The sequence below is a fragment of the Dipodomys merriami genome, unplaced genomic scaffold (genome assembly GCF_024711535.1).
Source record: "Dipodomys merriami isolate MVZ:Mamm:240054 unplaced genomic scaffold, mDipMer1.0.p SCAF_11, whole genome shotgun sequence".
Taxonomy (NCBI): Eukaryota; Metazoa; Chordata; class Mammalia; order Rodentia; family Heteromyidae; genus Dipodomys; species Dipodomys merriami.
The window spans coordinates 44,204,893-44,216,249 of NW_027202382.1; the positions used below are offsets into that span (position 1 = coordinate 44,204,893).

Below are 11,357 nucleotides of genomic sequence, written 5' to 3' on the forward strand. Positions count from 1 at the left end.
CTACTACTTGAGCCACAGCACCCCCTTCTGGCCTTTTCTGTGTATGTGGTGCTGAGGAATTGAACCCAGGGCCTCATGCATTCGAGGCAAGCGCTCTACCACCGAGCCACCTTCCCAGCCCCACCATCATTCACTTTCTCAGTGGTTTATTTGGCAGCAAAATTTGAGCTTACAAAATAAATCAAGGTGCTTTAGCAGCTTGGGTGTTTGCCTTGGATATGTGGCAACACAAATTGGTGTTTGTCTCAAAGACTGTTATCCCCAAACAGAAGGGATGAAGTGGTGTCAGGCGATGGCTGGTTTCATGAGTTAGAGATAAGCTTCTAACAAACACCACCTAAAACCATTACATGGTAGGACTGTGGCTCATAGCCTCTGGCCCAGCCCCAGCTTCAGTAAGGAAACCTAACTCTGTGGCTCTTCCCTTCCAACTGCTAAGAAACACCTGTTTGTTAGCCTCAGGGAGTGGATAACAGACTTACTCAGGATGAGAACTGTCTGATTTCAGGGCAGACATCACAAGCTGCGGGCTGGCGGCTCAACACCTGTAATCTTAACTATTCAGGAGGCTGAAATCTGAAGATTGAAGTTCAAAGTCAGTTTGGGCAGCAAAATCCTTGGAAGTCATCACCAATTAACCACCAAAATGCCAGAAGTGGGAGCTGTGGCTCAAGCACTAGCCTTGAGTGAAAAAGCTCAGGGGCAGCACCCAGGCCCTGAGTTCAAGTCCCAGTTCTGGGTTGTCTGTTTTTTGGGTCCGGTCGTGGGGCCTGAACTCTGGGCCTGGGCACTGTCCCTCAGCTCTTCAGCTCAAGGCTAGCACTCTACCACTTGAGCCACAGTGCCACTTCCGGCTTTTTTTTTCTGCTTATGTGGTGCTGAGGAATCGAACCCAGGGCCTCATGCATGCAAGGCAAGCGCTCTACCACTGAGCCATCTTCCCAGCCCAAGTCCCAGTTCTGGCTCGCACACAAATCACAGCCTCTTAACACCACTCGCTTCCCGTCTGAGGAAGGTGCATTAACTCCAGGCCCAGTGTTGAGGCCGGTGCAGCTTCCACACTGTCTCAAACCTTACAGCATTTAGGATTAAGTCTGGAGGGCCTGGGGTTCCCTACTTGTTCCCAGGTGTAAGGGCTGCTGTCCTCCGGTTAGGCCTGGACTGTCACTTCTGGGCCCACTGGGAGCTGAGCTGGGCCCAAGGCCTCCCAGAAAAGAAGTCGAATGTAGGCTGGGTCTCTGAGGCACACAGGTCCTGCCTTAGGTTTTAGTTTTGGTGCCAGAGATTGAGCTCAGAACCTTGTGAATAGAATGCGCTGGACCAGAGCTACCTCAACCCTTCCGCCTGTCCTCTGCTAGGATCAGCCTGTGAGCAGCCGCCACCTGAAGAAAGCACCAGCCATTAGTGGGGCTGTGAGTGCTGCACAGAACAAGCCTGTGCTCCTGCCTGAGATCTCTGCTGGACTGGAACTCCAGGCTGGTGTCAGCTGCTCCCCAAGTCCTAGTGATGGGGCCTGGAGGCCCTTTTAGGTCTCATTTCATTCCAACAAGCACAGCATCTGCTAGTCTTCCCTTAGCCTAAGCTCATGAAACACAAAGTCCTTCCCTTTGGAGGGTGTAAACAGCTGCTAGGTGCCAGTGACTAATGCCTGTAATCCTAGGATTGCAGGAGGCTGAGCTCTGAGGATCAAGGTTTGAAGCCAGCCTGAGCAGGAAAGTCCATGAGACTCTTACCTCCAATCATCACCAAAAAGCCAGAAGTGGAGCTGTGGCTCAAGGAGTAGAGCCTTGAGTAAAACAGCTCAAGGTCAGTGCCTATGCCGAGTTCAATCCCCCACACCGTCACACAAAATGATGTACTCAAAGGGCTGGGATGTGGCCTGGCAGAGCACTTGCTTGGTGTGTGCAGGGTACTAGGCATGCACACCCATGCACACGCACAGTGTTCTCACAAGTTCTGCATGAAGTGCTCTTATAAAGCGGCAACGACTTGCATTCAGTCATCAGTGGCGCTCTTGGGCATCATGGGAAGGGGAGAGTAAGCTTCCTTAGGTTCAGGGAGCTCAACTGAGCAACAGAACCTAGCGGTGAATGAGGAAGCTTTAAAGAATTGGACAAAACTCCCACAATTTCGACTCCAATGGGGAGCCAAGTGTTGCTAGTGGGAAGTAGACGAGCCTGCCGCAAAGCCAGGCCCCAAACGTGCTTTGAGACTTTCAATGTTCACAAATTACTAAGATCTTTCTGTTCACCATTATAGACCTGGGAGGCCTGGGGGATGGAGGTCTCTTTACGGAGGCCCTTCATGGCCCTGGGGGGGCTGGCTGTGGTCATCCTGGGACAGCCCAGGTTCTGTGTCATACCACGGGACAAACGCCAAGGCCCCTGTGCTCACCTCCTATTATTACGTGCTACAATAACGGGACTTTAAACACGCCACAGCAACCACTCAAGACTCAAAGTTCCTCATAATGTTAAAAAGCATTTTAAATAAAGTTATCACATTTTCGGTAAAATGTATTCATCTTTCCTTGAAACAGAAACACTAGAAATTAAAACATAATTTTTAAAAAAAATCATGGGCCTGGAATAGGCAGGCTGGGATCTGGCGCTGGCTCCTCCCTGGCAGAAGGCTCTGGAAGCTATGTGTCCCTGTCCATGGTCCTGCTGCTGTGCCCGGCTTGGGCTCCTGGGGGCGTGCGGCTGGCTAGCTGGCCGATTATGTTCATTGATTTCTCTCCCAGGAAAGGAGCTAGCAGCTGGGGGCTGGCTCTCAGCGGCCGGGCTAAGGCTGGGGCAGGCTCTCAGTCATCCAGGTAATAATCTAGCTTGGTGAACACAGTTTTGCAGCCCTTGTCGGAGAAGACTCGCTCCTCCTTGGGGAAAAACGTCATCTCCTCCGCCACTCGGTTAATAATGTCCTCGTCCACCTCGTAGCCCCGGGCCTGCATCTCCACCCTGATGCACATCTTCAGGTGTTTGTATTCCAGGGGCAGGAAGGGCACGAAATAATCAATGAGGTTTCGGGCAATGAGGCTGCTGTGCCAAAAGCCACCTGGAGGAAAGAAGAAAGGCTGATCCATGTCCATTTGTCCTTCTAACTCCCACCCACCCATCATGTGCAGGCAGGCCAGGCCTGGAAAGCCGTGCACCTGCCCCTTGGAGCTCCATTCCAGTATGAGGGCGCGGAGGGAACAAGTGGCTGGTCACGAGCACCTGTGGGGCATGATGCTTTTGTGACAACAAGGGTGGGTAACAGGATTTCTGCAAAGAGGCTGGGTGCTGTGGCTCACGCCTGTAATCCTAGCTACTCGAGACTGTGACCTGAGAATCGAGGTTCAAAGCTAGTCTGGAAAGACAAATCCAAAAGACTTATCTCCAATTAACCACCAAAGAGCCAGAGCTGGAGGGTCAGTGCTCAGGCCTCAATACCACCCAAGATGAAGGGGCTGGCCTGGCAGGCTGGGGGAGGGTCCTCAAGTCTGCCTTAGAGATGGGGATGGGCAGATGGGTTAGAAAGTCCCAAGGCCAGGGGCCCAGGGCCTAGGCACCAGCAGGGCCTAGGAGGGCAGGCACAGCTGGCAGAGCGGCAGGGGAATGGGAAGGTGACCAGAGTTCCTCAGGTGGACTCTGGCCTGCCCCTTTATCTCAGCAACTTAGGCACAGCAGCCGGACCTGCAACATGGTGGACACCACTGCTGGCCAGCACCCAGACCTAGACTCCGCCCATGTGGTGTCTGGGGCAGAGCCCCAGGGTGGGGCAAGCAGGGACATGGGACACTGCCAGGCACTTCTCCCCCAGGCCTGGCTCTGCTGTGCCCAGACTCTAGGACTTAGAGCTGGGGCCAGCTCTGAATGGCCCATGACGTCACGCCCTGCTTGGCCATGCCTTTTTGTGACTCAGCTCCCCAAGCTCTTCCTTCCCAATAGTGTCTTGCACACAATAGGTGCTCAGTAAATACAACTGGCCACCGCAGACAAGCGGGACAGCACGCTCTCCACAGCCTAGTCTGGGGTGTGCAGGGTTCCCAGGACACAGCGGCAGGCCAGCCAGCCGCAGGAGCTGGCCGCAGCGTTCCCGGAACACTGGGGACAGTGAGCGCTGCAGAGGGGAACAGGGACCAGTGCTCACAAGGCCCGGCTGAGGAGGGGACCTCAGGACACGGCGTGAATGCCAAGGAAGGCTGGAAGTGTCCTGGAGAGCCAGTGATCTCAGATGGCCTCATAGCTTTTCAAAACATCTAATTGCCGGGCACCAGTGGCTCACACCTGTAATCTTAGCTGCTCAGGAGGCTGAGATCTGAGGATCAAGGTTCTAAGCCAGCCCAGGCAGGATAGCCCATGAGACTCTTATGTCCACTAAACCACCAAAAAAACAGAAGTGGTGCTGTGGCTCAAGTGGTAGAGCACTGGCCTTGAGTTGAAATGCTGAGGGACAGCGCCCAGGCCCAGAGCTCAAGCCTCAAGACTGACAAAAAAAAAAAAAAGAAAGAAAGAAAAAGAATAGAATTGAGGCTGGTTGATGACTCACACCTATAATCCCATCTACTCAGGATTGAGATTCAAACAGGGGTTGAGAAAGGTAAGACTTATCTCCAATTAACTTGCAAAAAAAAAAAGTGGAAATGGAGAGCACTAGCCTTGAGTAAAAATGCTCAGGGACAGCACCCAGCTCCTGAGTTCAAACCCTAGTACTGGGCCACACACCACACATATACATAGTAATAAAATAATTAAGTGCTTAGGTTCTGGAATCAAAGCTAGTTAATAGGCAAGCTGGGATACTTCTCTAGGCCACAGCGCCCTCCTCTGGAAAAATGGATCAATGACAGAGTGAATCCCTCAAGGGGATGGGGAAGAGCAGAACCAGGCTGCTCTGGGGCAGAGCGAGGCCCGGCCAGGCCCAGCCATCCCTCTCAGCCACAGCCCCTGAGCACTCTGGGGCAAAGCCAAGGAGGGGAGGCGTCCCCTGGGCCACCTTCCATCCATAGAAGCCCTTGCTCCACTACTTGCTTTCCCCACAAAAGAAAATCATGAGTGCAAGCACTGTTCATAAAAGTCACCTGAAGGGCTGGGAAGGTGGCTTAGTGGTACAGTGTTTGCCTAGCATGCACGAAGCCCTGTGTTCTATTCCTCAGTACCACATACACAGAAAAAGACGGAAGGGGTGCTGCGGCTCAAGTGGTAGAGTGCTAGACTTAAGCCAAAGAAGCTCAAGGACAGTGCCCAGGTCCTGAGTTCAAGCCCCAGGACTGGAACAAAAAAAAAAAGTTACCTGAAGAGCCGGCACTGATAGCTCATGCCTGTAATCCTAGCTACTCAGGAGGCTGAGATCAGAGGATCACGGCTCAAAGCCAGATTGGGCAAAAGTCTATGAGAATCATCTCCAACTAACCACCAGAAAGGGGCACTGTGTGGCTCAAGTGGTAGAGCGCCTGCCTTGAACTGAAGAGCTCAGGACAGTGCCCAGGCCCAGAGTTCAAGCCCAATGACCTACAACAACAATAACAAAAAAGTCACCTGAAGTGTGCTAACATTCTCCTCAGGATGTCTCACCCAAGAAGACTGAACGTCTGCTTTTTCTGTGTGCCAGTACTAGAACTTGGAACTCAGGGCCTGAGTGCTGTTCCTGAGCTTTTTTTTTTTTTGGGGGGGGGGGGGTCCAGTTGTGGGGCCTGAACTCTGGGCTGGGTGCTGTCCCTCAGCTCTTCAGCTCAAGGCTAGCGCTCTACCACTTGAGCCACAGTGCCACTTCTGGCTTTTTTTTCTTTTTGCTTATGTGGTGCTGAGGAATCGAACCCAGGGCCTCAGGCATGCAAGGCAAGCGCTCTACCACTGAGCCACCTTCCCAGCCCGTTCCTGAGCTTTTTTGCTCAAGGCTAATGCCTTGAGTCACTTGGCCATAGCTCCATTTCTTGCTTTTTTGGTGCTTAATTGGAGATGAGTTCCAAGGGCTTTCCTGCCTGGGCTGGCTTTGAATCAGGATCCTCCAATCTCAGCCTCCTGAGCAGCTAGGATGACAGCTGTGACCAGCACCTGGAAGAGAATCTGCATTTCCAGCCAGCCTCCCGGGCCATACCTAGGGTGCAGGAGGAGGGAAGCAGCCAGGGACCAGGCCCTAACTTACTATTCTTGTTGTTGAAGACAGACACAGACAAGGCTGGCTCCATGTCTTTGAGCTTGATTTCTTCCCTCTGCCTCCCACTCCGCCAGAAGTCCAAGGCCACATCTGTGATCCTCTCTGCCCCAGCATTGCTGCAAAACAATGACAATGAGGAGGGAAGGGCAGAGGGTGGGGAGAGACGCCTTTGTCTTCGCCAGGGATCCCGGTCAGCTCGGGCCCAGCCATTCCTGGCCTCACCTGAGGAATATGAAGATGGCTTTCTGGTAGGAGACCTCGTCCACCACATCGTAATAGTCGAGGAAAGGCTTGATGGCATCGATGAGGCCCGCGTGCATCTTGTCCATCTCGTCAAAGATGAAGATGGACCGTGCGCACGCGCTCACGTTGCCTCGGATCCACTGCTGCAGCTGATCCTGAGGACATGGAGACCGAGTCAGGCCAGCATCTCGGCAAGTACGATCCAAACCACTTGTTCCTTGTCTTGATGGTGCATTTGGGGGGGGGGGGAGGGAGCCTATGGCTGGAGCATGCTGGGAAAGTACTCTATCCGAGACTCCGGAAACTGCTTCTCCTAAGAACAATGGCTTCACTGCCACTAGCAGGGGCTCACACCTGTAATCCCAACTACTCTCAACAGAGATCTGAGGATTGTGGTTCGAAACTAGCCTGGGCAGGAAAGCCTGTCTCCAATTAACCACTAAAAGGCTAACAGTGGAATTATGGCTCAAGTGGTAGAGCTCTAGGCTGGTGAAAATGCCAAGTAAGAGCACAAGGCCCTCAGTTCAAGCTCCAATAGTGGCATACACACACACACAAGAGAGAGAGGCAGCACACTTGAGTTTCTGGAACAAAAACAGGGAGTTTCTGAAATAAATCTGCCTAACCAGAAACAGGCCATAAGGATATACCAAGGTGGGGCTCTCCTTCTTGCTTTTATACCAGGGATCAAAACCAGGGCCTCACGCATGTTAGGCCAGCCTTCTACCACTGAGCTACCGGCCAGCCCAGGTATTTAATTAACTACGCCAACAAACTCTTTGATGGGAAGCCGAGCATAACTCTATATGATCAAGGCTGGTCTCTCCCCTCTTTGAGCTACGTTTCTAAGGGAGCTGCAGAGTGCAGCTTGCTGCTGGGGTTTCCCCGGCCTCCATGCCCATGCTGAGTCTCTGACCTCAGCAAGCCCCGCTCTGTGGGAACGGGAGGGCCTGCGTGCAGAGGCCTCAAATGGCTAGCTGGGGAGAGAATGGAGTCACCAGAGATCCACTTAACAATGTGAACCCCCAATGCTGAGTCTCTCCCCTCTGCCGCCCGAACGTGGAGTAACAGAAGGTGCTGGGCATTCAGAGCTGATTGCATAACACTATTGCATCTCCTCCAAGACATTGAGGGAATGCTGTTGTGTTTCCCTTTTACACATTTCCCTTTTCTTTTTGCTGTTTTGTCTGTTGACACAGGGTTTATGATATATAGCCCTGGCTAGCCTCAGACTTGTGATTCTCCTGCCTCAGCTGTCTAGGTGCCAGAATTATAGACATGTACCACTACGCTCAGGCACAGAGAGGTTAAGTCATCTGACCAAAGTTACACAGTCATCAACTTGATGGAGCCTCAATCCTAAGATGACCAATGCATCTTGATCTGCGTAGCACTTTCCTGGCTTCATCACTTGCCTGTATAGCATCCTTGAGTCCCTTGATAGTGGGCGGCTTTCATTTTCACTAAGTAGAAGGGAGTGGGGGACGTGTGCTCGCACAAGGCAAGACTAAGCATCTTTTTTGTTCCTTTGGTCAGTTGTGGGACTTGAACGCAGGGCGCTTTCCCTGAGCTTTTTTGCTCAAGGCTGTTGCTCTACCACTTTAAGCCACAGTTCCACTTCCTGTTTTTGAGTGGTTGATTAGAGATGAGTCTTTTCTGCCTCAGGACTTTTCTGCCCAGGCAGAGCCTCTGTCATCAAATCTCAGCCTCCTGAGTAGCTAGGATAACAGGCGTGAGCCACCAGTGGCTTTAACTGTTCATTTTGTGAGGAAAAACATGTTTCTCAGAGTAGGCTACACAGCTAGGGAGAGGGAAAGTTGGGACACAAATTGAGGTGTGTCTTCTGCTCTGGCTGGGGCTGCTAATCCCCGAGTTAAACTAAAAACAGCCGGCCGCACTTAAGTCAAAGCGAGCTTAGTGCTGGGTGCTGTGGCTAACACTTGAAATCAAGAGGCTGAGATGTGGAAGACCACAGTTGGAAGCCAGTCTAATGAACCAGCAAAAAGCCAGGCTGGAGGTGTAGCTCAAAGGGTAGAGTGCTAGCTGAGCAAACAAGCCAAATAACTGAGAGGTCCTGAGTACTGGCACAAAAGAAAAGCAAACTTAGAGGTCTCTCTAGAAATGTCTTTTTTCCCCCCACTGAGTAAGAGACCTGAAGTTGGATCTGATAGGACCCATCTTTAACAAAATTCTGTGACTCCACTTTCAGGAAAGGGAATATGGCTGGGTCTAATTTGAGAAACCATTAAAACCTCTGATGGTGAAATCTTCCTACATCTCCAACTTCCCCAGCCTCCTGGTACTGGGATCGAACCCAACACCGGCTTAGGCAAGCACTCTACTACTGAGCTACACATCCCCAGCCCTTTTTATTTCCAGACAGGGCTTTAAGTCTGTAGCACAGGCCTAGCCTCAAACTTTCCTCCTGCGGGCTGGGATTGCAGGTGTACATCACAGGGACCCGAGGCACCCCAGCCCCGCGTCACCGGCGCTTGCCTTGTACTGGGTGATGTTGGAGGCGTGGGGGAAGTGCAGCGTGGCCACAAACAGGTGGACATAGTCGCTGTTCAGCCCGCCCTCGTAGATGTTCTCCGCGATGATCTTGCTCACGAAGTTCTTGCCGGTGCCGGTCCACCCGTGTAGGGAGAGGGTGAGGGGTTTCTTGGGCTTCGGGTTGCTCAGGAAACCAGACACGGCGTTTAAGATGACTTTCTTTGCGAGATGCTGGCCGAAGAGCTTGCTGTCCAGATCCTTCTGCAGCGCTGGGGAAAGACAGAGCCAGTCAGGACAGCTGGAGAGCGATCCCACCCGCGAGCCGGAGGTAGGGGTGCGCGGCCGCCGCGCCCGCGCCCAGGCCCGGGGAGGTACGGCGGGCGGGAAGCCGACCTCCTCCTCCTCCTCCCCGGGGCGGCCGGGCCGCTGCGTCCCGGCGCCCGCTGCGTCCCGGCGCCCGCTGCGTCCCGGCGCCCGCTGCGTCCCGGCGCCCGCTGCGTCCCGGCGCCCGCAGGCCCCACCACGGCGGGGCGGCCGAGGCCGTCCCGGGCGCTCGGATGGGGCTCCCCGCCCCGTCCAGCCTCCGCTGCCGGGGGGACCCGGCTGACAACCGGTCCGATCGCGCTGCCCGGCTCCCAGGCCTCCGAGCAAAGTCCAGCCGGGCCGGGCCCGCGGGATCCCGGTGCAGCCGGGCGGCTCCGGCCCCGGCCCGGCCCCCGGCGCCCCGCCCGCAGCCCGGTCCCCCCGCCCCGGCCCTACCCTCCCGGCTGAGGCCCCGCTTCTGCCCGCAGCACTCGGCGAAGAGGCAGTAGAGGCGCGGGTAGGAGATGTAGCCCGTGAGCACGCCGGCCAGGGCCAGGCCCAGGCTGATGGGCTCCACCGCCCGCACCCCGAGCGGCGCCAGCAGCAGCAGGGCCAGCACGGCCCGGCCCAGCTTCATGCCCGGACCCGCGGCGCCCTGCGCGGTCTGGCGCCGACCGTGGACCCGCACTACCGGCTGACGCGCGCTTCCGGTTCCTCCCGTGTGGCCGCCCTCTTTGTTGAGGGCGGACCTCATCTCGACGCCGGCGGCGGCCATCTTTGTTAAGGGCAGAGCTGGTGCGCCTGGGGCTCCTTCTCCACCCCTTGAAACCTGGCCTCTGGGAACCCGTGGATGGCCTATATTTTTGGCGCTTTGTTCTCTGTTTTGATTGGTTTGAAACGTCAGACTCTGGGCTAGGGGCGTGGCTCTAGCAGCGGAATGCCTGCCTAGCAAGCACAGGCCCTGGGTTCAAACCCCGGTCCTGGATGCACCGAAAAGGACAGGAACACATACCAAAGGCAGCGCTTGTACTTTAGAACACTGTAAGGTTTAAAGAAAAATTGAGAAAATAACGGATTGTGGTGCACCACTCCTTTAATTTCCTCTAGTATGAAAGCGTTAGAATGTTATATTGTTACAATTAATGAAACAATGTTGCACCACCACCGGTCTACTCAGATATACTTTCAGCTAATTTCTTCTGGTAAGGACTGCATCTAGCAGACTTCACTATACTCGTCCTGTCTCAGACTCTCTTGGTGCTGGCGGTTGAACGCTGGACCTCCCACTTGCTTGGTGTTCTACTACTTTGAACCACACTCCCACTCCTGCTTTTTGAAGTCTAGAGAACTCAGGGCCTCATGTTTACTATTTGCTTGCACCACTGGTACTACTACTTACACCATGCCTCCATGCCAGCTTTTTGCTGGTTATTTTGGAGATGGAGTCTCTTTTATCTGCCCAGGCTGGCTTTCTACCACCATCCTCAGATTTCAGCTTCCTGAGTAGCTAAGATTACAGGCATGAGCCACCAGCTCCTGACTTCTCTCCACTGCTTGATGTTGTCTCCTGTATATCATGAAGATCTGGTAGATGTTTGTTCAAATACTCTGACTTGTTAGGACACATGTTCTACCGCTTCAGCTTCCCCCCTAGCTCTTATCCCCTCTTCCAGGCCCCTGAGGTTTCCAAGGGAAAAAAATTCTTGCCTTCCCAAACCTTGCGTTCTCATTCTCCACTTTATCGACTCAGAGGGAAAGGAATTTGTCTAAGGACACCATTAGTGGGCAGAGAGCAGGGCTCAGATCTGATTTCTGACCAAGCTTACTTACCTGCTCAACCAGACAGAAGACACTGGCTGCTCTTTCCTCAGCCCAACCCCAGAAATGCCACAGGGCAAACGGCAGCCCAGGTGGGAAGGCACTTGGCAGCTAACAGGTCAGGGTGTCCCGATCCTTAGATCTATTGCAGTAATTTTGTTTTACCAAGGTTACCAAGGACTTGGTAACCCCAGACTTCAAAATATCACCAGGTGTGGGTATAAAGAACCACAGCACAAAGAGCAAGGTTGGGTTTGGTTTGTGTTTACTAATTATATTCTCAAAGTGGTTAGAAATGCAGTTTTTCCTTTTGATTTATAATCAAAAGAACCAAGCTAAATATGTAAAAGTCAGTATGATCA

General features: G+C 53.5%; 1 protein-coding gene across 1 annotated transcript; it reads right to left on the minus strand.

Moving 5' to 3' along the window:
- Nucleotides 1-2,471: 2,471 nt before the first annotated feature.
- On the minus strand, nt 2,472-9,853 carry Tor1a (torsin family 1 member A). Its single transcript, XM_070014825.1, has 5 exons — nt 9,634-9,853; nt 8,878-9,143; nt 6,361-6,536; nt 6,127-6,254; nt 2,472-3,054 (listed from the first exon to the last, which is right to left on the minus strand). The coding sequence occupies exons 1-5, from the start codon at nt 9,812-9,814 to the stop codon at nt 2,804-2,806; spliced, it is 1,002 nt and encodes a 333-aa protein (XP_069870926.1). The 5' UTR covers nt 9,815-9,853; the 3' UTR covers nt 2,472-2,803.
- Nucleotides 9,854-11,357: the final 1,504 nt, after the last annotated feature.

What these genes read in the sequence shown, in the direction of transcription:
- Tor1a (XM_070014825.1), bottom strand. Translation starts at nt 9,814, where the DNA reads ATGAAGCTGGGCCGGGCCGTGCTGGCCCTGCTGCTGCTGGCGCCGCTC. An exon ending in GCCATCTTCATATTCCTCAG is followed by an intron (nt 6,255 to 6,360) that starts GTGAGGCCAGGA and finishes ATTGTTTTGCAG; the next exon opens with CAATGCTGGGGCAGAGAGGA. An exon ending in TGTCTTCAACAACAAGAATA is followed by an intron (nt 3,055 to 6,126) that starts GTAAGTTAGGGC and finishes TCTTTCCTCCAG; the next exon opens with GTGGCTTTTGGCACAGCAGC.